Below are 26,566 nucleotides of genomic sequence, written 5' to 3'. Positions count from 1 at the left end.
CGGAATCACGTCATTCCCAGCTTCAGCATCCGACTCCTGAGGCAAATGTAACGCAGCATTTGTCGCTGTATTGCTGTAACTGTAACATGTGGTAGTTTCCTAATCTGGACAGCTTGAGGTTGTGATCCTAAGGATGTTTATAGTCCTTTTTTGAAGTAAGGTATACCTATTCTTCTTGATTTCTCTTGACATCTCCCCGCATTCATTTCATGAGAAGCCAACAAACTTTTCTTTGCCATCTCTTTTTTTCTTGCTACTGCTTTTTTTTTTAAATTTATAAATAAAAAAACTGGTTGCTTTCAACCTAAATGAATCCCCATAGAGCCCCAGCAGGTTTTTCTTTTTTTTACCCGGAAAATGACCCTGAAAGAAGTACTGTGCATCCTGGAGTAGGGAACGTGCACAAAGCTGTGACCCATCCTAAAACTGCACGATAATTTGTGCGGTGGAAAATGGTCTACTCAGTCACTGAAATAGGATGAAGACGATCAGCCTTCTTCCTACTGTTACAGCATTTTTAAATCATTTGGGAAGTGCTTTTTAAATACAGTTTCCAAAGTAGAGGCTTCTGGAACGACTTCACCTATTTATAAGGTGCATAGTAAAAGAGGAAACGGTCATAACCACGATAAAAGCCACAAGCTGACATGTGTTTGAGTAGCAATAGAGCTGTACTATTTGTACAAGTGTTGCTGGAATTTTGACCTCATCAGATGCAGTTTAAATTGGATGCAGTATGAATGATGTTCAAGCTTGACTCTCAAAAAAGTTTCACCTCTGTTTACTTAGGTGCTTTGCAGGTGTGAGAAGAGATCAGCAGCAACAGCACAGGCAGTGAATTAGACAGACAGATCTGAACATCCACAGACTTAATCACCATGGAGGAGTGAGTGAGGGAGGGAGAGAGTCCACTCTGGACTTAGATGTTCACTAGTCATTGATAAAGTGCTTAGCAGCAAGAAAATTAATGAATCCGGCCTGACTGGTGGAGCGGGGGGGTGGGGGTGGGGGGGGGTTGGGTTGGAACGGGTGGGAGAGAAGGAGGGGTGTGTACGGGGGGGTAATCCTGTTCCAGCTAAATGGCTGATCTCTCTCATTCCTCAGATATCAAATGTCAAAAGTTAAATTAGCCTGCTAGCCTCAGATACGAGTTAACATGCTTTTAAACGGGTCGTGGGGCGGCGATTTCTGTCTCCCCTGGGAGGGCGGGCAGGTGCCTTTGAAGTGTCTAATTATCCAACTCCCAGTAAGTGTGGGCAAACTATCTTAATGGGGTTCTCAATGACTCAATGCAATGCACTAAAAGGCTCTTACAAACCTTTACCCCAATGTGTGGATGTGTTTCTCTACGCAAAAACTCATTTTGTTTACATGAGAGGATTTGAATTATAAATGCACAAGGTTTGCACTAATAAAAGCTGATTATTCATGCTTAGAGCTTTATAAATTCTCATTCTATACTAAAAGGTGAGATATAGCCACAGTGGAATTTTGGATCATGTTTGATGTGCTTGAAATTACTGTATTATTTTTTTTATAATTTTATCCCAACTGTTGGCTCTGCATTTCTTTGCTTTGGCTGGATATTCATTTCTCTTGGCGAGCCGTTCCTAATCTGAGTGCCACAGACTTGGTCCGGATCACTGTGGTGTCAGAAGCGGGATTCCAGTGCTATGGCCCAGTGGAAAGCTGGCCCACTCTGGTCTGGTGGGCAGTGTGCCCAGATCCACCCTCGAAGACAAACTATCCCATGCAGACATGACTATGCCCTCATCTGCCCTAGCACATAATCATTTTATATTGTTGCGGAGGACATTATAAAGGTCTAACAGGTTATGGCTGATGATAGCTGGCTTGTGACAGTCTGAAGCAATGCTAATACAGTCTATGAGCCAATCAGAGCACTAAATGGCATCTTTTTGCTTTGAAGCCTTGATCAAATGCATCTCTTGGTGTTTGATTCCTCAAAGAATACAGGCCAAGGTGCCCTTTGAGTGAAAAACCTTAAAAGCTGTAACTATCCGTGGTCAAAAAGGCATCAGTGTGCTTTTTACAGTCAGGGCTTTCAGCTCTCTCACTGCGATGCTCATTGCTCCCTCACAATGTGGCCCTGATGAAATGGTAGTGGGGTTTCGGGCAGCTCTACGGTGGGCCTGTGCCCCTAATGGGTGAATAAGGGGTAGCTTAGGGCAGGCGGAGGCTTGGCACGACACAACCCTGCTGTGAGGCTGATTTGAGGTGAGCGCAAGGAAGGAGAAAGGAGCCAAGCAGGCTTTGATTTGCCCCTCCCCAGCCCCGGGGCCTGGAGGCTGGGACTGCGAGATGCTGAGGCTCTGGGTGCGTCCCAGAAGACCCCCGGCGGCAGAGAGAGCAAGCTGGGACCGTGAGTGGTGGAGCAGGGGGCTGGGGCGTAGGCTGCCGAGAGCCAAATTGAGATGTGGGAGTCGTCAAATTTGCCTAGATGAATATTGAAGAGGGCATTTGCGGACGCTGTGTGGGAAATCAGCCGCCGACAATAGACTGCTAACCAGGAGAGGGAACATCCTGACCTCTCTCTGCAATTCGTCCAAACATCAATCAGGCACTGATAGTTAAATAATGTACCACAGCGGGTTCACTCTGCAGAGACAGAATCAAACACGAGTGCAGAGTGAGAGGGAGCTAACTTTTATATTTGCTGAAGTTCCCCAGATGTTTAGACTGGGGGATTGCTAACTATCCTGCCCACAGATATCAGAGTAATGACCTCATTCTGCCTTCTGACATTTAGATGTCTTTGTTAAGGAAGTTGCTCGAAAGTCAACCTTTTTAGGCAGATAAAGCAAGGCTCGCTAACCTTCACATAATGCATAACTGAACCTTGTTCTGTGGAAGGCCCCGAGCTCCTTGTGGCATTGAGCCTATCAGCCAAGAAGTTGATCAGAAAAATACCTCACACAATTGCAGTAATCCCCTGCGTGCTTGCTGTTGGGTTTGGTAGAGCTTGAACGGTCTCTCGCTCTCTCCCTCGTATTTCAGCCTGCACTAATCGTGAATGATTCCCTCTGTCTTTAGCTTCAATGCCAGGGCCGGTGAATCAGGTACATAAGCCTAAGCTGCTTGGAGAGGTAGTCTTATTAAACTCTAGCCAGCTGCTGGAATTTTTCTTCCCCCTCTCATTGTTAATTGGGGAGTCTTGAGTCTTTCCCGGGAGTTGATTTGCAAGAGAAAGAAAAAGGGAGCAAGAGATTATTGCACAGGAGGAGAGGAGCTTTGAAGAAGTGTTTTGTGATTTCACCGCATATCCTCCACTCCTCTTCTCCTTGTTCGCTCTCCATGTGCTCCCCAGCCAAAACTTGTTTGTGCCACTGACAAACAGCGCTTTGAGAAGTTCGAAGGTGGAATACAGCGCATGTCTGGCTTTGGCTCAGAGGTACAAGAACACCCCTTCTGATATTTTGGGCTTTTAGAAAAAGCAGTAGCTGGGGGTGGGGGGAACTACAGTGCGCAATGGCCCTTTGTACAACATGCGTGTCCCAACTTTGGAGACCCTGACTGAGTTCAGGCCGGAAGGCGAATCAGACGGTTGGGAGTGAGGGACCGATTGGCATGTGGAGGAACAACAGTCCTCGTTCTTAACCTGCGCCTCTAGAAAATGCCTTCAAAAACAACAAGCTGAGCGTTTTGTTTCACTTGCTATTTCTTTGAATTGGCTGGGCATCCTTAACTTTAGCCCCCCTCTTGTCCCAGGGCCCAGCTCTCAGAGGTACTGGCCCCACTCCATATCTCATTATCTCTTTCAAAATTTCATTTTGTCATTGCATCCACGCTGTCTTTTATACTGCCATATTAAAGGCCATGCATAGGGTTTTCTTGAAAGGTATTTGAACCAGAATCCTACAATAGACACCCCAGACAAGAGGAAAAAAGGGAGAAACCTGGGTTTTAGGATTTAATGAGCGGCTTGCTGGGGGTGAAAGAAGGATAGAAACCAAGTGAGTGAGAGCAATACAGAGTCCATTTGTAGAGGGTCAGAGAGAGAGAGAGAAGGAGGAGAAAGAGTAGTAAGGGAGGAAGAATGCAGGAATGGAGCACCAGGTACCATTATAGTGGCAGAGAAAGCTCCTGAAATACTAGAGCTGGGGCGTGTGCTCTGATCAGGACGGCAGTGAGCACAATTACCTTCTTTTCAAATCCTTCAGTGACACTGCGGGAGGAAGGAGGACTTTGAAACTTGAAAGGCAGGAGCTCGCTTTCAACCTCAAACGCGAGCAGGAAAGGGCTCTGAAATTTGTTCAGTGCTCCCCATCCACCATTAGCTTGTTTCTTCCTCTCGCCTCCAGGCATTTAAGCGCTTTTTGAAAAGATGTTAAGAAATTCAATCACCATAGAGAGAGCGGGATAGTTCTTTTTTCTGTTTTTTTGAGAGGCATGCTTTTCCTCTGGTCCACAGAGGACCGGCCTGCTGCTTTTGTGTTGGGCTGAATAGGCCTGCAAACTGGTAGAGGACTGGATGCGGCAACCATGGGAAAAGAGAGGGAAATAAAAGAGGAATGAAAAATGAGGGAGGGAAAAGGGGAAAGGGTCTGCTGGGCTGATGGTCAGAGTTGGAGAAGTGTTGCAGGGTTGAACTTTTCAAAGTTGCATGTGTTTACCTGTGTCTTCTCTGTCTTCATTACCTCATTTTTTGACAGATGCTCAACACGTTAGAAGGATGTAAAAAGTTTCCACCCGCCAGGTACAAGCAGCATAGAAGAAAAACCTTACTAGAGACTCGCTTTCCTCCACTGAGGAGTCAAGGAGTCAATTGACCCTTGTGCTGCAGAGTGTTTGTTTAACTCTTTAAGGTCCTATGAACTGATGTAATGAACTCCCTCTAGGTGGTATATGGTAGAATGATGAAACCCACCCAGGGCTTGCTGGGGTGACTGGAGGGGGGATGGTGGTACTGTGACAGTGCTGTGATTGAACTATTAGTCGCTTGACCTCCCTTTAGGGAGAAAGACACATCTGAATAGCGGTGGGGGTCACCGAGAAAGTAAAAGGAAAGAAAAAGACAGCACACGAAAGATCGAGGACAAGAAGAGTAGTGCTCACTGAAATAGTTGGCAAATAGAAATGTAAAGTATAGATTTTTTTTAAAAAAGTAAACACTTGAGTCTCCTTTGTAGTTTTTCATAACTTCACGCTACACCACGTCAAGCCCCAGTGATGAATGTATTTATAAAACATCAAATATATGTATGAAAGTACAAAAATGAGCTCATGAATATGTAGAAAGTTTCTACTTTCCCAGATGTAATGCTAGATTTTTCTGGATGTGAAAGAATTGAGAGTGCACAGTAGGAGCCGGAGCTGCACACAGCCACACGCTCTGCCCTTAGCATCGCTTGCTCCCCGCATAGTTTACAGTCTCGACTTCCTCAATTCATGTCAGGAGATGAACCCAATTCTGAAATCCCTTTATGTTAATATTGCGCTTTGCAAGCGCAGACCTATTAATCCAGCTTTAACCGTATAAGTTGCATTATTCCCTTAATAAGATCACTGGCTGTGCAGTATAGGATTAAATACTTATATCATAACTGACACTGTCATTTCCCGGGGATGAGAGCGCCTTGCTTCTCTGGTTGTCAGTTCCGCGTTAAGAATCCTTGAAACTGCTGCCAGTGCTGCACGAGGGCACGCTGGTCCAAACGCAGGTAATGGATGTGGGAGAGTGAAGGGAATAAAAGCAGGACCCTTGGGTTGCTCCTCCTGCTCTCTCGCTCTCTTCGCCTCTCAATCTCATTCTCCCTCTCTGTTTTTCTCTCTTAACCTCCTCCTTTCTGATCGCTTCTCTTCTTCTGTGAAGTGCTACAGCTCTATAGCAGCACTCTTCAGTGCTTAAGGTAGTGTGCTCTTTAATCTGGCCCTCTCCTCTGTTTCTTAATTGGCAGTTGGATGCTGTTGGGTTGCGGCACATAGTGGGGGAGCTGCTCATGCTGTTAGGCTGCTAATACTGCAGTACCTCTGGCGCCAGCACAACGGTATTTTGCCAGGTTCCCGGTGAGAAACGTTAATACAAGAAAGAACATTGGAGTGTACTGATGACCAGCAGCCTTAGTGGTGAACTCATAATTGCATATAACCCGGGCTGAACATGGAGACCTGCAGGCAACACAAGCTGGAACTGAAGGATTTGGCTCAGGGCAAAAAAGCAAGGGCTTGCTCTTGACAAATGATGATTTTTTTGAATCTATAACATACAGATGTCTCAGTTCAAAGCAAAACCTAAGAAAGTACCTAAGTCCCTAAGATCAACTGTTATTGAAGATCATCTGGAATTCATGTGCTATGCAGTGGAAACAAAAGTTTGGACCCTTTTGATAGTGCAAAATGTCAAAATATATATAAACAAAAATAATGCTTAAAATAGGCCACGTACAAACGATCACACTCTTTTAAGGTCTGGCCTGCCTATCTAGTTAGCATGTCACCAGTGATTTTGCAGAACTTCCCACAAACACATTAAAGTGCTGTTCACTAAAATATCCCAGTTCAGTCTGCCCCTGAGCATCGTGACGTTCGGGCCTAAATCATCAGGCAGGATTTATGTCCTCCTGTTTTAAAGATTAAATCAACCCAGTTGAAAAAAAATGACATACTTTTAATGGCATGTTTCTTTCTGAGTTAGTCTCTGTGGTATCAGACTACAGAAAGGGCTAATACCAGGTCACGAGGATAACTGACCCTTATATATGTCATCTCAGAGGTCAAGCCAAGGGGTCAGAGGTCAGGTCTTTCTGGTGGAGCTTAGCCCTTGAACTCAGCTCCACATTTATCCGCTTTATACAGCATGCCAAGCAGGTTTCTCCAGAGGGCCTCCTAATTTTCCCCTTAGACACAGATAGAAAAAGAGAAAAAGATTTAGTTTAAGAGTGAAAGGTGGGGGTTGGAGGGGAGAATGGAGACTGAAGCAGGGTGGGGTTGGTGTAGCCAATGATGCTTGTTAACGGGCATCTTTGAATGCTGACTGAACGCCTGAGTTGTTTTCTTCATGAGAATTTATTTTTATATAAAAAGAGCAGACAGATGTGAATTTAAGCACTTGTTCAGATGTATGAGTTTGGAATTTTTTCCTCCATGGTGTCCATTTGCTCATACACTGACTGCTTCTGAACTCTCATATCCAGGGGCTGAAGGAAGGCAGATTTACCGTAGGTTTCAGGTGTGCAAAGCTGATCTCCGGCTCCTCCTTTTATCAGCTCCGCCACTACGTGAGCAGCGTTCATAGCTACAGCTTTTATTCTGATATCTGTTTAAAAGAAAAATGTGTTGCCCTTCCAAATTTATGACACTGGATTCTTCTCCTGTCTTTCTGTCTTCGTGTCCACGCAGAGGACGAGAGTTCAGGCACGCCTTACCACCGTGAGAGGCGCAACGCCATCAGCTCTCAGGTCCCGACGCCTGGCGCCCCTGACAGAAGCATAAATGAGGAGCCCTCTACGTCTACGGAGGAACGCCCTTCCCTGCTCAAGAAGGAGCAGCACGGTTCCCTGCCCCATCTGGCTGACCATGCACTTCCATACCGGGGCACGCTGTTTGCTATGGACCCCCGCAACGGCTACCTAGACCCGCACTATCGTAAGTCCGCGAGCCACAAACACAAGAGCCGCTCACTTAATTTTAAAATGGTAAACTTGAAACTTTATCGTGTAAAGTTGAGAAGCTACACAGCTCAAGGACATTCTTGCAGAACCCGTAATGCTGAGGCCAAGTTTCCCTTTTTTACTGTAGGTGAGAGGCAGGGCCGCCAGATGCTTGATTAAGTCTGACAGATTAGCCCTTCTCTTACACTGCGTCTCTCCTCTGCACACAGATACAGGCACACACACTTGTGAACGCACGCACGCACCCTCGCCTTGTGTTGCGCTTGGGAAGTTAGTATGGGGAACGGCCAGCGTAGCTTCTTAATTCCCTCATTAGGGGCCTGTCTGAACACAGTACTCCGCTTTCTCTCATCAACACACACTTCAAAGCCCAAAAGCAACGCAGAGTCAAACCTCACCACCCCCTACTCTGCCTCTCGGTCTCTCTGGGACTCAGAGACTGTATGAGAGAAAGGCAGAGGAAGACACAGAGAGGGAGAGAGTGCTAGAGAGACTCACAGAGACAAAGCCCGAGAGAATCGGGTGAAGGAAGGAAGCTGGCAAAGATAATTCCAAGAAAAGGTGAGACACATAGCGGCGGTTAAGTAAAAAAAACGCTGGAGAAAGGTGTTTGGAGAGCAAAGGGGCTGATTTGGAAGTTAATCTGGTGGCCAGGACTTTAACTGCAGACAAGGATTTGATGTGATAGCTTGTTTAGTTTGGTTATACTGGCGCTGAAAGGGAGCAGGAGGAGTGCGCCAGAAGGATTTTAATCCAGTGGCAGTAATGAAAGTCCAGTGGACCCCAACCTTATACTGTAACTCTATTTATTCAGCCACTTCATTAACTGCTTCTCCATCGTGGTTGTGTGCCTGAGAGTCATCAAGGTGCCTCTTTAAGGTAAAGGTTACTTAAAACCAGGCAGTTCTCTGGACAGAACCCTCGAGGGCAGAACATTACTGCCCATTACATCCTGACCTAACTCAGCAACACTGCCACTTCTCATTTTATGTATGTGTGGGTATGTGTGAAGGAACTCTGGTGGTTCCAGACCACTGAAGCCTTGGGGTAGGAGTCAGGAAGGTTGGAGGGGTGGGAGTTGGGGGGAGGGGGTTAAGTCTGAGGCTTGGGGTCATGTGGAAAAGTCACAGTCTTGAAATGGAGAGTTCAAAAGCAGCAGGAAAAGTCAAAAGGGCTGTAGAGCTTCAAGAGGAATTCTTTGTGCACGAGGACTTGAGAGGGTGGAAGACTGCAGACGTATGGAGCAGACTAGAGTAGAGGACTGTGATAGCAGTGATGCTGGGATGTGTAGGCACGTGTAGGCATGATGCACGGAGATTTTAGTCTCCCTCTGCAGCAAGGTTCCTGCAGTTTTTGGTTTTTAAAGACAAGGATTTGCTATGTTTCTCTCTTTTCTGGTGTCGACCAGGAAAAACAAAGAATTTACATATCATGTTGGGATCTGGGAAATTATCACATAAACTAAGAAAAACAACACAAATATTTAAGAATTACACAAAAAGTTGATTCCTGGTGTTCAGGGAAGAGTGAAAACACCAACAAGGTCGGTGTCAGTGACTTCTGGTGCTTTTCATTGATGTTTCTATGATCTTTCCTGCGCTCAGGAAGACTTATGATTTGAGATGAGAGCATTGCTGTGTAAAACACCTCCTTCTGGCCCCAGGTGTTGAGGACATGGGGAGTTCCTAAAGGCAGCGGTCCCATTCTGTCTGATTGAACCCAGTACCAGAGCTCAATCCCCATGAGCTCTGACGATCTGAGGGTCAGCAGATCGAAAGGGGTCCCCCTTAAACCTCTGCCACCCCCTCCCCAACCCCTGCTCTTCGGCTGCTTTGAACCAGGAGCCTGTAGCATCTGTCGCCACTCCTGCACCACAAGGTGTAAAAAGCTACGGGCTCCTGTTCTGGTTTCTGGTTCAGTACACAATTGAGCACACATATTTTACACACACACACTTAATTCTCCTGTGGCAGTCCCTCTCTACGAGGGCTTTGTCACCTCCTTAATTCATCCCAGGTGTGTGCGTGTGTGTGATGGAGAGGGGGCCCTAAGCCGTTGTGCTGCGCTTGCACAGCGCTCCACGCCATGCAGCAGACAGCCAGGTAAATCCGATTACTCTTACCGCTAGTGTGTGTCAGTGCTTAATGTGCCTAAATGCGATGGCACCTGCAGCCTCCCCACACCTGGCCGATGGGTCGTTAACATGGTGGCGAAGCTCTGGGAGGTGTGGGAGTCGAGCAACCACGAGAGACCAAAAGATGGGTTTATCTTCAGGGCCTCGCGCTCTGAGTAAATCTGTGCTATTCACCCAGACTTGTGATCTCCCACTCTTCTTATGTCCTTGGCCTAAGTCTCTGTTTACTCTGGTTTTAACACCCACTTCAGCGCAGAAAAGAGGAGGCACCAAGGAAACATTGCTCCTATTGTTAGCATTAGCTAATCGTGGTGATGCCTGAGTCTTAGCCGCTTTTCTTGGGCAAACACTGGATAAGAGTCCATATCCTTCTTACCACAACGCTAATACATGAGGCTTTGCTGCAGGATAAGGAGAAAGGATTGAGATGAGGATTAATGAGGGAGAAGTCTTTTTTTAAAGATCTTTAATTGTGTAGAAGTGTGAATGCGACGCTGTGCGCTGACATCTGTTTACATTGTGTGCTGATTAGCCGGTCAGTGGTCGTGCAGCAACAGTGAGCCCACTTGCTGGCGCCGCATCTCTGCTTCCTCCAAAGGGATCCTCTTTTTTTTCTTTTTTAAAGTTTCTCATCTTTCCCTTCTTTGCCAGCCTAAACACATCTATGGAGGGACTTAAATCGTGTGCTTTTCAAAGGCTTTCTTACAAATGTTGAAACTGCTCTGAATGGTTGATGAATGCGACCAGTAAATTTGCAAAGCTTTAGAGATGATGCTAAAGAATTTCGTCCCTGAAGTGAGAAGTTTTGTGGCTGTGTTATATCTAGTCTGGGCAGAGCATGCACAGCAAGTATCTTCAGGCTGTGATGGATAACTATCAGTTCAATAGTCTTCGGTTTAGCTCCTTAAAATCTAGCCTAGATCTGGCTGCAAGGGCTTAATCCCCACACACCAAAGCCTTGCTGTCCTTGACTGATCTCAGAAACCAATTGAGCTAAGCACAGGCGGTGGAGGTATGGATCTTTTGGCCGGAGGAATCCTGCTCTCTGATCCTGGTCAAAGGTGACTGCATGGATCATACTGGCCCTGTGTTTGGGGAAAGCTACCGGGAACGCTGAGCTGTGGTGTAAAACCTGTTCCACGCTTTTATGGTTATAGGGAGAGGGGGGTGGGTGTCCAGTCACAGGGGTTAAACTCTGAACCGCTGCGCCGAGCTGATCTCAGGTCTACTCGGCCGTAGCACGCCGGCCGCTGCCCCGGCGTCATTCTGTCTGCCTCTATATCAAAATGCAGCTGACCACTGAACTGAATTAGCTGTCATCAAACTGTACGTGATCCACACAACAATGGCCCTGGCCTCGCTACAGTTAATTACAGTCCTTGGTCGCTCACTTCGTATGGACTGCACAGGGCCTTTCTATACGTGGCAGAGAGAGGAAGGACTGTGCGCTATGTATAATGTAAAGTATAAAGTGTGTGCATGTGTACGAGGAGAAAAAAGTAGCAGAGTGCTCTCACAGAACAAACTTTCTGGTCTCTTGTTGGTTTAAATGTGACAACCGGCTTGGATGCAGGTTCAAACATCCTCCCCCCTCAAACAACTGAGGAGAGCCTGGGGTGAGAGGACACGTGCCTGTTTCAAGGGTAAGTGTTTGTCTTTGTGATTGTTTCAATATTGGCTTTTTGAGCGTGGTGGCATGGTGCAGTCCCCCAGTGGTGTGCCGGCACAGAGAAGCCTGGGGCACACTGCAGGCGATGGAAAGGGATCCCTTCCATCCACCTCCTTTCATCAAAAAAGAACAACATGGGCCTGTGCTCTGCCGTGGCCCCTTGGTCCAGCACACCAGGGATAATCAGATGATCCCCTTTTATACAGCTTATTAGAGGCATCTCGCACCGTAAGATAGGCAGTATTCTCACATGCATGTGCCTCTTTGTAGTTCTTGATGATTTAAGAGGGTTAAGCGGAGTTTGAAGTGCTTCAAGAATGCACTTTCATACCATCTTAAGGTCATGTGGCGCTTTTACCACAAAGCTGATGTGTGTGTGTGTGAAAACGGCATATCTCTGAATAATAGCAGTTCCTATTAACAATGACGAGATTAAATGTGAAGGAGCTAAGAAGAATTAAGAAGAATTTCTAGAGGACTGAAGATGTTCTCAGTGCTTCTCAGTGCCGTTGTAGCATCATCTGCCAGTGTGTTTACCCTCTTTTCCAATGTGATTGGTTAATCGAGTCGCAGATGCAAATAGAAACAATGGCGCTTTGTCGACGGGAAAGCTTAAAAATGAAGATTTGTTGTGTCTTGTCCATCCAAAAGGAGAATAAACACTCCCTCCTGCTTACATTAAGCACCAAATTATGAAAAGAAGAAGACTAAATACCCATGAGGGCTTCTCCTCAGCTCTCCGGTTAAAGCCACAATATCACAAGATTTTCCTCTCCACTTTGAGTTACCCCGTAGACACCAGTATGATAGAGTCCGACATGTTTCTTCTGAATCCATATCTCATCACTTTTTTTTTCATTTGCATTCCTCTCACATAGTGCCAAAGATAAGCACCCTTATCCCTCCAACCAACAACCCGTATCTTGCTCTTGTCTCTGGAGGGTCACAAGTATATATTGTTCTACATGAAGAAGAGGCTGATGAACATAGTATAATTAAAATGTTTCTAACGGCGTGGTGAAGTGCAAGATATCGCTGGAGAGAGGAGAAAGACGGAAAGGGAGGCATGGCTGAGTATGAGGGTGTAAGTGAGACAGAGGGCTAAGAAGTAGAGAGAAGAGCCAGAGAGAGTGGAGGGGGTGGGGGGTGTAACAAAGCAGAAAATGAAGAGAGACATAAAAGAATGGGAGCTCAAGGAGGTCAGGCCCATCACAGGCTTTAGTGTTGCCTTCAAAGATGCCTGGGACAGGTGGCAGCTCCAGACAATCTCGCACCACAGAGCAGCATCCTCTCAGGACGAGATAAGGGATTCCTCCATCCAGGCGCCCTCCTCCCACCTCTCCTGCGTGCACACACGCACACACCCCACCTCCCTCATGCCCACCCCTCCTCCCCTCCCTCCCATCTCGGGGTTCTCCCAGACGGGCCGCTTTGATGTGGCTCAGTGTGAGCGGGCAGCTGTAGGCCACGGGGCTGCAGCAGCGCTGCTGGGCCACTGGGCCGGCGGACCGTTGGGATCCGACTGGAGCGCGGCTCAATCAGCAGGGCTCTCCGGTGCCCGGCACTTTCAGGTCTCATTAAAGCGCTCCGGCAGGGTTAATCCTCTTTAAGGTTTACATGGGCCTCCGTTTGTCTCTCTGCCCAGACTGAGGGAACCCCTGGGCGCCACCTGCGTGACAAAGACTCAAATCACTGTGACACAACTTCCCTCCGTCTGTACTCCTCCACACCCCTTGTATGTTCTTCTCACTCCTCCCTCTTTTCCTGCATCCGTCCCCTGTGCATTCCGCCTCCTTGTTCCTGCCATTCCCTTGATAGTACCTAGGCCTGGTTCTGAGTCTTTTAGGATTATTTGGGTGGAATCTGTTGACAGCAGTGTAGTAAATGGATTACAACTTTGTCCTTGTTTAGGGATGCTGTGAGGAGGGAAAAAGGGAGAGATCGGGGAGGATGTGCTTTGAATAACGAGAGAGGCAAAGAAACAGAGATAGACAGAAACTGGGATTAACTGAAGGAATTAGGAATACAATGCAAGAGTGAGAGGGTGAAAGAGAGGGTAAGGTGACAGCAAAGCACACTGTACAAAGAGTGAAGAGGAAGGAGACTCAGAGTTACAGATGGTGTTTTACTCATAAGACCCAAATGGTCCAGAGGCATCAAACTGTATTTGGTCTTACAGAGCCCAGGAGCCATTTGTCTGATTGTTGTAACACTGGGCTTTGTCTTTACTCTGTGACATGTAGTTTCCTTCCACTCGCCTCAAATAATGGCCACATACCCCTAGAGACCTGAGCAGACTTTGTCTAATGTCTGGATTCAGTGGAAGATAGAGCAACAGCCACTCAGCCCAGGGAGAAAAAGCCATTTCTGAGCTAGATATTTAAAGGACTGCACTGGTTGTTTTGAATGTTTATGGTGATAAAAGATTTGGACAATCAAGTGGTGCTGCATTGGTTAGCACTTGTGCCTCACAGAAAGAAGGCCATGGGGCTGAAACTGCCTGCCAGCTGGAGCCTTTCTGTGTGGAGTTTGAGTGTATGGGTTCTCTCTGGGAACTCCCGTCTTCCTCCCACAGTCCAAAGATGTGCATGTTAGGTTAATGGGTGATCCCAAATTGGCTGTTGGTGTGAATGTGAGTTATCTGTCTCTCTGTTAGCCCTACGATAGGTGACCTGTTCAGGTCATACGCTGCCTTTCGCCCTGTGTCAGCAGGGATAGCCTGCACTGGATAAGTGGTTATGAAAATGGATGATTAGTTAGATTTAATTCACATGTTCTAGCCGCTGGTTTCACAGCATGAAAAATGCATGAAAATTAACTCACATTGGCTTTCGACTTGCCAGCTTGTTTTCATTCCCAGGGCGTCAAATACCTTGCAGTCAAAGCTGCTGGCATATCACAAATATGCATGGTGGCCCGTGGCCTCGGTGCCAGGTTTATGTCAGTAGTGAGACAGTTCTCATGTCCAGCTCATCACATACACTATATTTAGCATGTTCTTCTTGAGAACCCGTAAATGTTCCATTAAAATGTAATGTGAAAGTATAATTTTTCCATGAGCAGAAAAAGTATTTTGAAGAGGCAGGTTTAAGCACGCAGCGTTATCTCCTGACATCCAGCAATAAGTCAAGACACAGGTACCACGGGACTGCTACGCATTTCTTTGACAACAGCATTTATATAATATCATGGATTTGAAAATTGAAGATTATTGAGGAAGAAGAACATTGAGAAGATTCTAGGTCATGTTTTGAAAAAAATGAAGTGGAGCAGAGTGTTTTGCGGTTAAGTAATGTGATGCATTTTGTCTGCTCATACTTAAAGCTCTCTCAGATTGTATTTCCCACTTTAAGTCACATTATTGGGCTTTTCTCACTCACTGTGAGGGATTCATTCTCTTAATCAAGACCCAGAGGTGAACTCACGGCAACAATGGCTACCAGCAAATGCATTTAGCGAACAAACTACATTAACATTGCTTGCTGTGGTCAGTGGCCTCTCAGCGTGAGTCAAAATTGAATAGTTGTCCATTTTCCCCAGGCGGAGGCGTCCAGTCTGTGTGTTATTAGAATGCAGGTGTGTTAACCTCGCAGTCACTGTCACACAGCAACATGCAGTTTTGGAATCACCTGCATATAGAGGCCTGAGGATGTGATGTGACACTGAACTGCATAGAGGGTCAGACTGTCCTGGTAGCCTGATGCAGCAGGGACAGTCGCGAACACACTCTCTAATACGACCTTGGCTTGTATCAGAGTAGTTTATCGTGCATTTTCTCTAATACAGGCATTTAAATGCATCAGTGGACTCTTTTCTAAATAAAGATCTCAAAAAATTCCAAGCCCAGTATTGGCCTTGTATTTGAGTGGAATAAATCATGCAGCATGAAGCAAAATAAATGTAGCCAAGTCCTGCTGAGTTAACCTGAGGTTTAAATCGACTCCCTTTTATCTGAGAGTCGTCATTGTTTGGTGAAAAGGAGATAGACAGATGCAAGAGATACAGAGAAGGAGGTGGAGGGAGAGAGAGGTGTAGTGTGGAGTTTTAGCTGGTAAACTGCTGCGTCTTTTCTCAGCCGAGTCGGGGAGAGGAGGCTGGAGGGTGGGGTAGGGCAGAGAGGGTGCGGGAGTGAGGGGAGAGGGCCAACGCATAGCTCTTTGTTCTACTCCCGGGCTTATCCCAATCTGGAGAAATTCGGGAAATGTAAGAGATAGATGGGTGCTCCAGAGAGGCCCCGTGAAATAACCTTACTAGGATACAGGGGAAGAGAAAAAAAGAGGGTGCATTGCTGAGGTTGGGTAGTGCTGGGGCCCCCTGGCAGAGATGTGTGCGTGCTTAGCTCCACTCTCTAGCATTAAAAAAGTCCTTGGATTGGAGTGCAATTTGTTAAGATTGACTCTGGTTCATAAATGTTTTGCACATGTGGAGCTCTGCTGAGTTATTTGTGTAACTTATGTCTAAATGTCCTGCAATTGGATACATATTTTAATGGGTAAAGTCATCTGTAAATCCTCTAGAAATTTGAGATAAAGTCTGGCAAGGAATTGTTGCATGTCCTGCAGGTGGTGTATGAGCAAAGTAAACCCCTGGAGGAAAAAAATAAAAAGATCCAGTACTTAACAAATAAATAATCTGTTTGAACATTAAGTCTCAGAGCAAATATGCACAGACTTGCGGGCACTGACTGACTTGTTCAGTCGACGTCTGACAGCGAGTAGCGATGGAATGTATGCTCAAGCAGAAAGCCTGTTATCGTGCAGACATTTCTCTCTTTCACGCTCGCGTTCGGTTCTCTGCCTTGTTTTTCTTTTCCGCTGTGTTAATTGCTTTTTACCAAAAGAAAGACTGCTTGTGTTTAATGGTGTGAGAGCAACTGAGCAAGAGAGACAGAGAAAGCACGAACAGAAGAGAAGATAAAAAAAAAATCTATTGACTTACAGAGGAAGGGCAGAGTGTGATCTGCCAGCCTCGTACATATGATGAATGGCAGAGAGATTGGCAAGCCGACACTTAACATTTTTCTTTTATTTAACCTCTCTGCTTTCTTTCTTCTGCCTCATTCTCACTGTTGGTCTTTGCTGAATAAAGGCTTGTTTTTATCTTTCTCTATTCTCGTGCCCGAGCATTACATACAGCGGAGAAAGCTCTGCACAGCACGAACATTAGGCTAATTTATACAGCGGTAATTAGGCCATTAGACCTGAAACAATCTGGGACCTGTAATTAAGCAAAGCGCTCCAAAAGTCAACAGCAACTCCCATTGAGCTTAGCTAAACAGTCTCCAAAAGTGTTATTTACATGTCCAAACAGCTTGAGGTCTCAGTGTAAGCAAACATGATGAGAGGCGGGGTGTGAAAGGATTGATCACAGGGGGAATTTAGAGGCAGCTTCCAAACTATGTCTGCTGATAGTCTGTTGAAGGCTTTTTTTTTTTTTCAATCTCCATCTCCGGCCGACCTGATAATGATGAGAGGCTCAGCGTCACATCTCTGGAAGCAAGTGTGATCAGAAGTGTTAAATGCACCGAGTCCCGTAATAGTTCGAGCAGACTCTGAGTACTCACGGTAAAGCTTGTCTGCAGATATGCCATAAAGAGGAAAATATGGTCTAATACTCTTACAATTTTATATATATTGGAAGCAGGGTTCGAAATTAACACCCGGCAAGCACCAAATGTCGCAAGTAAATCTTGTAAGGTTAGCTTAGGTAAAACAATACTAAGAGTCTCTGTGATGATATCAATTACAGGTTCAGCCCTGTATTCAACAAACCCTGTTCCTACTCTGTGTCTGTGCAAAAAAAAGTCCATGACTCTTCTGGGGTCTGCTTGTAATCAAACAGTGAGTGCAAGGGCCCCTGTGGACGTCCGGATGAACGCCTAATTTTTGTGACCGCACAGATTCGTCCACCCAAAAGTTCAAGCAGACTTTTAAGAAAAAGTATAAGAGGAACGTGGTGTCTCCAGCTGTATGTGTCCATGTGCAGCATAATCAAAGCTTGAGGAGCACACCATGAAAGAAGCTGGGGGTAGAGATGGGGTTGCAAAGTGGCTTGCAGCTATGCAGCAACTGTAAGCAGGCTTAAATAGCATCGAAATAGCATCTGATCAACCAATCTGTCAGGAATGTTGCTGAGCTCGACTTTGTCGACTGATTTATTAGCAGTAAAATTCCATTGAATTTTGAACTCACAACTTGTTAACCGTTGACCAATACATTAGAATAATTTTGCTTCACAGCCTCTCCTTTTAAAGACATTTATTTTAAATAAATAAATGAAAAAAAAGTTAATTGTACATATAAACGTATACATGCAAACAAACATATAACCTTAGCACAGATGTAAGGAAATGCATTTCTGCAAACCCACAAATGCACTTTCCTGTGCTCAGTTTATTTCAAAAAGTAAAAAGCTAAGAGTTAACCAAAGCTAGGGTAGCAGTTCCTAATATGGGGACTTTTGTGGGGTTATGCTATTAGACAAATCAGTTATAGGTGACTTTATTCCATAAAAATATGGAATGGAAGAAAGCTGGAAAAACAGCTGTACAAAGACCTGACCACTGTAGTCTCTCCTTTAAACACATTCATTTTCTTTAGCTTGAAAAGTTATTCAAATGGACAAATTGAAGAAAGCACTGTCTGGGTTGCACATCATCTATTTCTAGAAGTCACAGTGTAGCAGGAGTGAGTATAACACTCTCTGTCTTCTTTTCCACTTGTACTTACTTCCAGAAAGCAGCACACGTGCGCTATTAAACGTGCAAATACACAAAGTCTTGAGCATCTTTGACGCGCTGCAAAGTGTTGCAGAGTTGGGTTCTAACTGTGGGCCCTGCTGCAGATGAGCATGCCTGAACAGTGAGATCACGAGCGAGGAAAGAGGTGGCATAATGAAATCTGGCACTCGCGGCCCCGGCACAGGCTTCATATGTTCCACATTAGCAATTCACAAACCTCTGGAGCAGGCCCCAGCAGCCCTTTTCTCACTCCGCCTTAGTCGCTTATGACAATCTGTCACTGGCTCTTTGTGCTCTCGCAGTGGAGCGTCGATGAGAAGTGCAGCGTTTATGGTGGAGTGTTTCGTCCTTGGCTGCGGGTGACACTCTGTGCGAGCAGAGTCAGTGAACCCTCACCGCGGGAGAGGAGGAGCCCAGGTTTTTGCCGTCAAGACAATAAACTCACAATGCTGAGTTGACAACAAAAGAGCAACAAGGGGAAATTGTTTGTATTATCAACACCCAAATCAGAATTGCGAGTGACAGCTCAAATTCTGCAAAAGTATCAGCTCGCACTCGTTCCGGAGCACGTTTAAGACGCTTTGTGCCAAAGCTTCCACTATGAAAGGAGATTAACCAATAAGGATATTGCAAATGATGTGCTTTAGGCTTTATCCTCCCCTCGTCCTCACCCCCACCCCCCACCCCATTCTTTTGAAATTATTCAAGTGTCCAATAAAGGACAAGTCAATTACCATCCTCTCTTTAATGAGGTGGAAGCTGGCTTTTGGTCCTGAGTACAGAGTGTTTGTGTGAATTAGAATTAATGAGCCTGGTCAAAGTTTGCTTCTAATTGCCCTTTCATTAAGACCCATTTGTGATCATGTCTTAATACCTTCCATCCTTTCTCCTAAAAGACTGAAAAAAGAGGGGGGCAAAACAAAAATGAACACTGCTGCTCTGAAAAGTTGCACAGAGGTCATTAAAATGTTTGAGAGGAGCTCTGAAGAGCTAATGAATTAGTTGAAAGTTATGAAAGATGCTGCTACAAAAAGTTCCTGATTCTCAGTATTTGATTGGCTGACATACTTTAAAAACATAATTAACTTAACTATACGTAACAGGGAGAAAAACCGTTAGGATTACACTTTCTTCAGGAATGCTCGAGCGGCCGTGGTGTGTGTGGCCACAGTGGGAAGGTAAAAACTGTGACATGTGTTTTGGCTTCCCGTGTGCCTTCCAGCTGTATTCTGTATTAGACAAAGAGAATACCCGGAATATCCAGAGAAGCAGGGGCAATTTAGTTTGGGAGTAAACAGTAAGGAGTCCCTACAGGAAACACTGGAGATAGATTGCAGGATGGAGGCTCTCCCCTCTTTTTCTCTGCTCTCTGTTCTTCATGACTGTATACATTCCCTGTAGTGACACGGGTCGGTTTGCCTTGCTAATGGGGAGCTGTGCTTGGTGTAAAAGAGGTGGCAGGCTCTATTTAGATAGGGCCGTGGTAAAGTAAACTTCAGACTTGGATTTAAATAAACCTCAGCGGAATGGTTTGCCATGCTGTAAAGACGTGGGCAGCAGAAAGAGTAGGAAGGAAGGGAGGGAAGGAGTGAGAAAAAGGCTCTTGTTTCAGTACAGGGCTGTGCTGAGTGAGTGGCTCCAGAGACATAAACAAAAGGGGGATCTGGGTAATTCAACGAGGAGCGGCGGATGTAGGAATGAAGGTGTACGTTGCAGCAGTGAAGGGGTGGAGTATTTAAATTGATAGCACATTTTTTTAACCTCAGTAGCTGTCTGTTATTGCACAACATGACAGAGGCTATAATAAAGTTCCTGCTATGTGGGCAGGGATGAGTAAGATTAGAGAACATGAAGCTTTTACTCCCATAGACGCTGGTAAACCTGATGCTTCATTTCCGAGTCTGACAGCCAAGGGCCGACAGCCCGGGAGTGGAGCTGTGGAGAGTAAACAAAGCAGATTCTGCCCTTGTCTACCAGCAGCCCATCCCTTCATCCCAGCATCCCCTCATCCCTCCCGCCCTCAGCAGCTCTGGAATCAGCTGAGGTGAGCCAAGCCAAAACTGAGTCATCAGGAGAGAACTATCAAACAGACAGAGACGGAGTGGTCAGATACTTGCCAGAGCTGCATGGAGGAGGCTTTTACCACTTATCTCTGCTATTGTGAAAAACAGGATAAAAACCCACGAGTGCTTTCTAGAAGTTTGCCTAAGTTTTCTCTTCACTTGTTGAACAAATTTTCTGTGAAACTGGAGAACTTTATAGCGTACTATTATAGAGCATGAGGCAGAAGTTGACTTATGACTTGGATTTAAGAGCTGTTTGGACAAGGGGTAAATATATATACAATTTCATCCTGAAGTCTGACTGGCATCCTTCTCACTCATCATTGCAGGGGTGCAAACTTTGCAACTTTGCCCTCAGTTTTAGCAACTTTCTTTTCTTAAAAAACACTTGTGCGTCTCCACAGATGAACCACCCCATTAGAGCACGTCTCTCTCAGACTGCGGGCTTACGTGTGGTTTCTAGTGTATTTAAAAGTAGAATGGGAGGTAGAGCCATCAGCTTTCAGGCCCCTCTTCTGTGGAGCCGTCTCCCAGTTTGGCTTGAAGCTTTCCTTTTTGTTAAAGCATGCCATTATGGGCTGGATCAGGTGACCCTAGACTGCTTGGGCAATCCCATGACGCACTTCTTCACTCACCTCTAGTCCTGTCTCCCTTCCCTCACTCCTAAACGTTCGCGTCAGATGGCCTCTCCCTGAGCCTGCTTCTGGTGGAGCTTTCTTCCTTCCCACTGTTGGGAATAGTGCTTGCTCAAAGGGTGTTGTCTGATTGTTGGGGTTTCTCTATGTTATTGTAGGGTTTTTACCTTACAATATGGAGCACCCTGAGTCTCACATTGAGATGACTGTTGTTCTGATTTGGAGCCAGATATAGAAAAATGATTGGAACTGAACTGAAAACCTTGCTCTTCTGCTGCAGACAGGCTAAAGCAGGCTAAAGCTCCGGGTTGTTTGTGTTGATCATCACTGAAACTCTGGAGCTCCCCAGAAAAAAAAAGATCTTTGACACTTAAAAGTTTTTATTAAAAGTTTAGGATCTAGATTTTTCTCTCGCTCGGTTTCTGCTACTTCATTTCTCTTATTAAGACTCAATACATTGCATTGCTCTAAGCCTAAGCAAAACTAAAGCGACCACCTCTCAATTGTAGCTGTTGCCCCAAGCTGGCAGTGATCAACCCAGTAAATAAATGAGCCATGAGGTAAGCAGAGACCCGAGATCAACACCTGGTGTATTGCCCAACGATGCAGCTGAATCTGTCATGGCTCAACACTTGCGGAGCTGTTGGGCACCTCACAGTTTGGCAATTTGCCCTTTTGGCTCACGCTTCCAAATGTTTACAACCAAAAAAAAAAAAAGATATAGCTAGCAGCCTCAGAGACTTGCTGCGTGACGTTATACAGATGTTGACACATGCTTAGCCTCGGGGGGATGATAACGCAACTTGGCACTGGTCTCAGTAACACAGGCAATAAAGTGGCTAATGTTCTAGCAGTGAGATGCAGTTAATCCGTGCGTAATGGTCATTTGCTGTTTCTGCCTTGATATACACACTTTAACCTAAAGTGTCAAAACTTAAGCAGGCACCTTTTGGTTGCTTGTTTCGACTCGTCCAACAGTGGGTGCACGGTTGCGACACACAAATTCAGCTTCAAGTTACAACTATATAACAACGAGTGCAAGTCAGGGTTCGACGATGAGTGCGTACGTGTGCAAAGTCAGCCTGGTTGCGGCACAGCAGTTTCAATTTCAGGGGTAAAAATAGAGAAAGGCTTGAAAACTCATGTAATGCAAATATTTTAATGTTTTATCTGGAGGTGGGGGGGCGAGAGAGTGAAAGAAGCCTCTGGATTCTCTGTGATAAAACACACCAAGATGGAAAAGGATGTTTTTGTTTCCCATTTTGTTCGTTTCAGTGGTTGTACTCAAATGTTATCCTTTGTACAAAACCATATTATGCTTGGCACGGTGAGAAATGTGCCATTTGGCTGCTTTTCTTACGCTTATTTATCGCTGTTTATTTTGAGTTCTCTCAGCCTTGAGACATGTACAAAGACTTCCTCGGCTAACATTTTTCGAGCGGCGCAGCTTTTAGCTCGGCGCGTTTAATGAGGTCTCATTTGGGTGGGTCCGCTGAAAGATAGCCATCAACCACTGCCTTTCATTACTGCTGCTATTTAGATTAGCCGAGGAGGGAATGGATCCACTTGCAGACGTATTTTAGGAGAACTGGGACTTTTATAAACTGTAAAGAAAAACAGCTCATGTTTCTTATCTTTTCTGTCCCGCACAGCTGCTCCACAGTTCTTCCCCACCTTCCACCCTCCTGTGCCAATCGACGACAGACATACCCAGGGACGGTACATCTACGATCCTTCGCCTGTGCCCCCTCTTCACGTGTAAGTGTCTCGCACTCAAGCACAAAACCACAAAACCACAGACTTCAATTTTGCTGATCATAACACAGGAGAACACATTTGACTCAGCCACATGGTCCGCTACTAGCGGCGATACAAATCGAGCTTCGAAACTTCCTTCCGCCTGTGGGCGTGGAGCATCCTCCTCATGGGTGCCAGGGCGCCTCTCTTTGCCTTTTCAGGATCAAAGGCCACGGCCCCGTACGTGCGCAACATGATCCGCATGTCAGAGACACGCAAATGAACATGTGTCAGAGACAGGGAAATGAGAGCAGGGCGAGGGAAGCCTGGGAGCGCGCAATTCTCATAAGAGCAGTGATCAAGCCCTGTCAAGAGAAGGAAGCAATGCCTCTGCTGACATCTACCCATCTCTGACAGACACAGATGGGCTCCTGACACATGAACTGTGTACAAGTAACCTCCCTGCCTCTTCCAATCGCATTTGTGTGCATTCGATTCATTTTGAAGCGAAGTAAAAGCGAGGCCATCTTTGCTCTCCGGTGGTAAGTTATTATAAACAGGGTAACTCTTATTGCTTTAGTCTGCCCCTGTGGAGTTGGTCCGATGGTGCCGGCCAGGTCAGCAGAGAACTTCAAAGTGCTCAGCGAGCTCGCTCTCAAGCACAAATTGCTCCTTTCTCCTCACTATTAGTCACTAACTTCTCTTCTACTCTCTCCGTCATTTGTATTCTTTGCATCCAAACAGTGCAGGAGTCTCCGTCGTCCTTGTGGCGCTTGTTTCCTACCCGCCGACACGGAGGAAGCGATCAGCGTGCGACGAGGACAAATTGGATGGGGCAGCTACTTGGGCCGCATTATGTTTGATATTCTTCATCATTATCAACTCCCCCCTTTCTCCTCCTCAGGAGTCATATCTCTCCCTTGCTGATGTGCCACTAAGCGTAATGAATTTTTTATGTCCACCCCACCCCCTACCCCCCCCCCCCCCCCCCCCCCCCCCCCACGTCTCCGGCCCACCCCACCTCTCAACCCCTCGTCTCCTGCTCAGAGGAGGAAGGGGGGGGTCGAGGCGAGGAAATAAAAAAAACAAGGGGAGTTGATTGATGCCTCGTGTCACTGCAAACAAAATGGCAAATATAATTTAGCATTTAGCTTATGCGCAGATAATGGGGCGAACACGCTCAGGCAACATAAGCTCAAACAAACAGCCGGGCTTGTTATCCGTCAGGAGCGCTTTGGTACGACGCGGAGCAGCAGGTTAGGGAGGAGGAGGAGAAAAATGAGGAAGCAGGCGGGGATGGGGATGGGGGGTTAGAGGGACAACACGGAGCTGGAGAATTGAATTAAGGGGGAGAACTTACGCAGCAACGGTGTCTTCAGTCACTCTGTCCGGACAGGAGTTATCTGCGCGCTTGGTTTGCTGTCACTGGAGACACGGCCGTGCTCCTGCCACGCTACTTAGGGCCTGTTTATCCAAACCATTAGGCGTGGAGCTGTTTAATATGACACGCTGCGCTGAGGGAAACTATTTGTCATGATTATAAAACAGCTGTTGAGTGGCCAGCCTTATTTAAATAAAGTCTTGTGAGCTCACTGTCATGCGCATTATCTGCTGGCCCTACGTGGGTTTCATGCAGAAATTGTTCTCATCTACTTTGGATTCTTTTGCACAGGGAAGCAGCAATATTGCCTGCTTGATTAAAAAAGCAGCCCTGAATTCCTTGGTGGGAAGATGCGCTCATCACTTGTGGTATTACAGCTGCGTCCAACCACCTGATGGCAAATTGGAGTTAATTACACTCCCAGATTTCAGGTTTTGAGCGAGTTTCAGCAACTAAACTTTACGACTGTGAAACTACCGCCAAAGCGTAAATCTCTGCCAGGATTTAAGCGATGCGTTCTGCTCGGTAGTGCTGCTTGTAGGCAGCCCACGCAAATAGAGGCAGTCAACGTATAGCTGTCGCTCCGGGGAAATGGAGGACAGGAGGCGGCTTATGGAGAAATATTGAATTGTTTTAAGACAAGTTCTCCTCGGTGAGCAGAATTAATCGTTATTAGCCCCCTCAAAGATATGCCTAAGTACACAGGGACTATTATTGCAGTACTTCCCCATGCAACCTCTCATTAGGGCCTGTAATTACAGTTGGGTTGGCCCTGCGGCAGTTCCATCAATCCAGCCGGCTTCCCCCCGCCACGCACACAAGCCAGCCACCACCGGGCATCCGTGGCCGGAGAAAAACACCACGAGCGCCCGGCAGCTTGTTTCCTCTGTGCCACAATGACACATACACCATCCGTACGTGGCAAATGAACAGAATCATATCCTATTACTGTGAAGGGCCTAATTGAAACGTGTTTATTTATGGCCCTCGTTTTCAGACGAGGAGCGGGCGTTAGCAGCGCAGCTAACGGGCTCCAGCGATATGAGGCGGTGGAATTAAATTAAAAGCTCATAAAATGAAATATGCTCCGTATTAGCTGTTTGACACTTAATTTGCCTTCAAATGAGCACAGGAAATCACAAATTAACTGTCCTTTGTTTTTTTTTCTCTCCCCTCTTTACCTCACCGCCCCTATTAGGCAAGGGAGAGTGCAATTACAGACAGAGGCTAATCGTTTAGTTTATGAATTCTTGTGGGGAAGGTACCAATGTGCCATTCAATATTAACGCCTCGGGGTCAGGAGAGGAGGCTGGGGAGGGAGGGAGGGGGGGGGGATGATTTGTCTTTACTGAGAAATTTATATTCACGTGCAAGAACAGCACTTAACAAGAGTTTCAACAATCTCAATCTCAGTTGAAGCTAATCCCAACAACCAACAAGAAGCGTTTAACAGGTTTCTTTCTTTTTCATCTGAAGTAACCTAAACTTTACTGTCCTGCACTGATCCGGGATCAGCTGGAGTCTTTTCCTTCTTTAAACTTGGCCAGTTTTCTGTGTGTCTGTGTGTGTCTCTGGTCTGGAACCAGCTTAACTCCAGACTTAGCAAAGAGAGAAAGAGTCTTTCCTGCCTAAATAAACACATTGATCTGTGAAGAGCAGGCTCTCCATGGGAGCTTTGGTCCTCTTTGTGCTGGTTTGGCTTAATGGGAGCTTGGTGGTGGGGTGGGGGGTGTGTGAGGCCAGCTCCAACAGAAGAGACCACTCCTTTCATTCCAGCTTTATTGCCTGCCGGTACACAGAAAAACAAAACAGCCCTCTCATGCAGCTCAACGCCGGCTCTGGGTCACCCGGAGACCGTGCAGAACAAACAGAGGTATTCGTCACAAGTCAATTATCGGCATCAGAATTTACTCTGGAGTCCCGGGCCCTCGTGCTGTGAATGGGGGGCCACTAAAACGACAAAACATTCTTAGGGGATAAGCAATTGACTCACAACCTTTTGCTCATTTACCGTATGTGGATTTAAAAAAGAATTAGTCAAGCCAGCGGAGTCAATTAAAGAGTCTATAAAGCTGTAAAAGTAAACGAGCACTCTAAAGAGATTTTTTTCACGAAAGGTTTTCTTTGTGGTAACTATTACTTTAAATTGCTTTCCCTTCCTATAAAGTGAAACATGCATATATATTCCCCACTGTATACGTCCAACCCCCCCAAAAAAATGCAAAATTAGCTCAGATGCTGTCAGTTTTCTCTATTCTGAAGATATTAACAGACCTTAAGGACTCATGTGTCTCATAAATAAGGTAAAGCAGTTTATTTTTCTCTATATGTGGAGTTAGGGTACAGGTGGGGGGCTTTGCGGGTGTGTTTCCGTGCTCCCGGCCTGTGTGGTTATTTCATTCAGGACCAGTGTTTGTTCAGCTGCAGGGCCGAGCTGACTAGAAGGTATTCTGGAGGACCGGGGAGGGTGTGGGGGGAGAGTTGTGGCACATCTCTGTCATCACAACAAAACCTCAGCTCAGAAACGATGAAGCAGGGAGGAATTAATTGGCTCCAGGGCTGCGTGAGCTGTTGCTT

General features: G+C 46.1%; 1 protein-coding gene across 1 annotated transcript in view; it reads left to right on the top strand.

Annotated features, from left to right (window-relative positions):
* The window catches only part of gli3 (GLI family zinc finger 3), a 97,257-nt gene that overhangs the window by 30,076 nt on the left and 40,615 nt on the right, over positions 1-26,566 (top strand). Inside the window, exons 3-4 of the mRNA XM_063484302.1 lie at positions 7,360-7,605; positions 22,524-22,629. Coding sequence (XP_063340372.1) covers positions 7,360-7,605; positions 22,524-22,629 — 352 coding nt within the window. The remainder of the gene's footprint in view (positions 1-7,359; positions 7,606-22,523; positions 22,630-26,566) is intronic.

Source organism: Pelmatolapia mariae, linkage group LG9 (genome assembly GCF_036321145.2).
Source record: "Pelmatolapia mariae isolate MD_Pm_ZW linkage group LG9, Pm_UMD_F_2, whole genome shotgun sequence".
NCBI lineage: Eukaryota > Metazoa > Chordata > Actinopteri > Cichliformes > Cichlidae > Pelmatolapia > Pelmatolapia mariae.
This window is presented reverse-complemented; position numbering and strand designations above follow the sequence as displayed.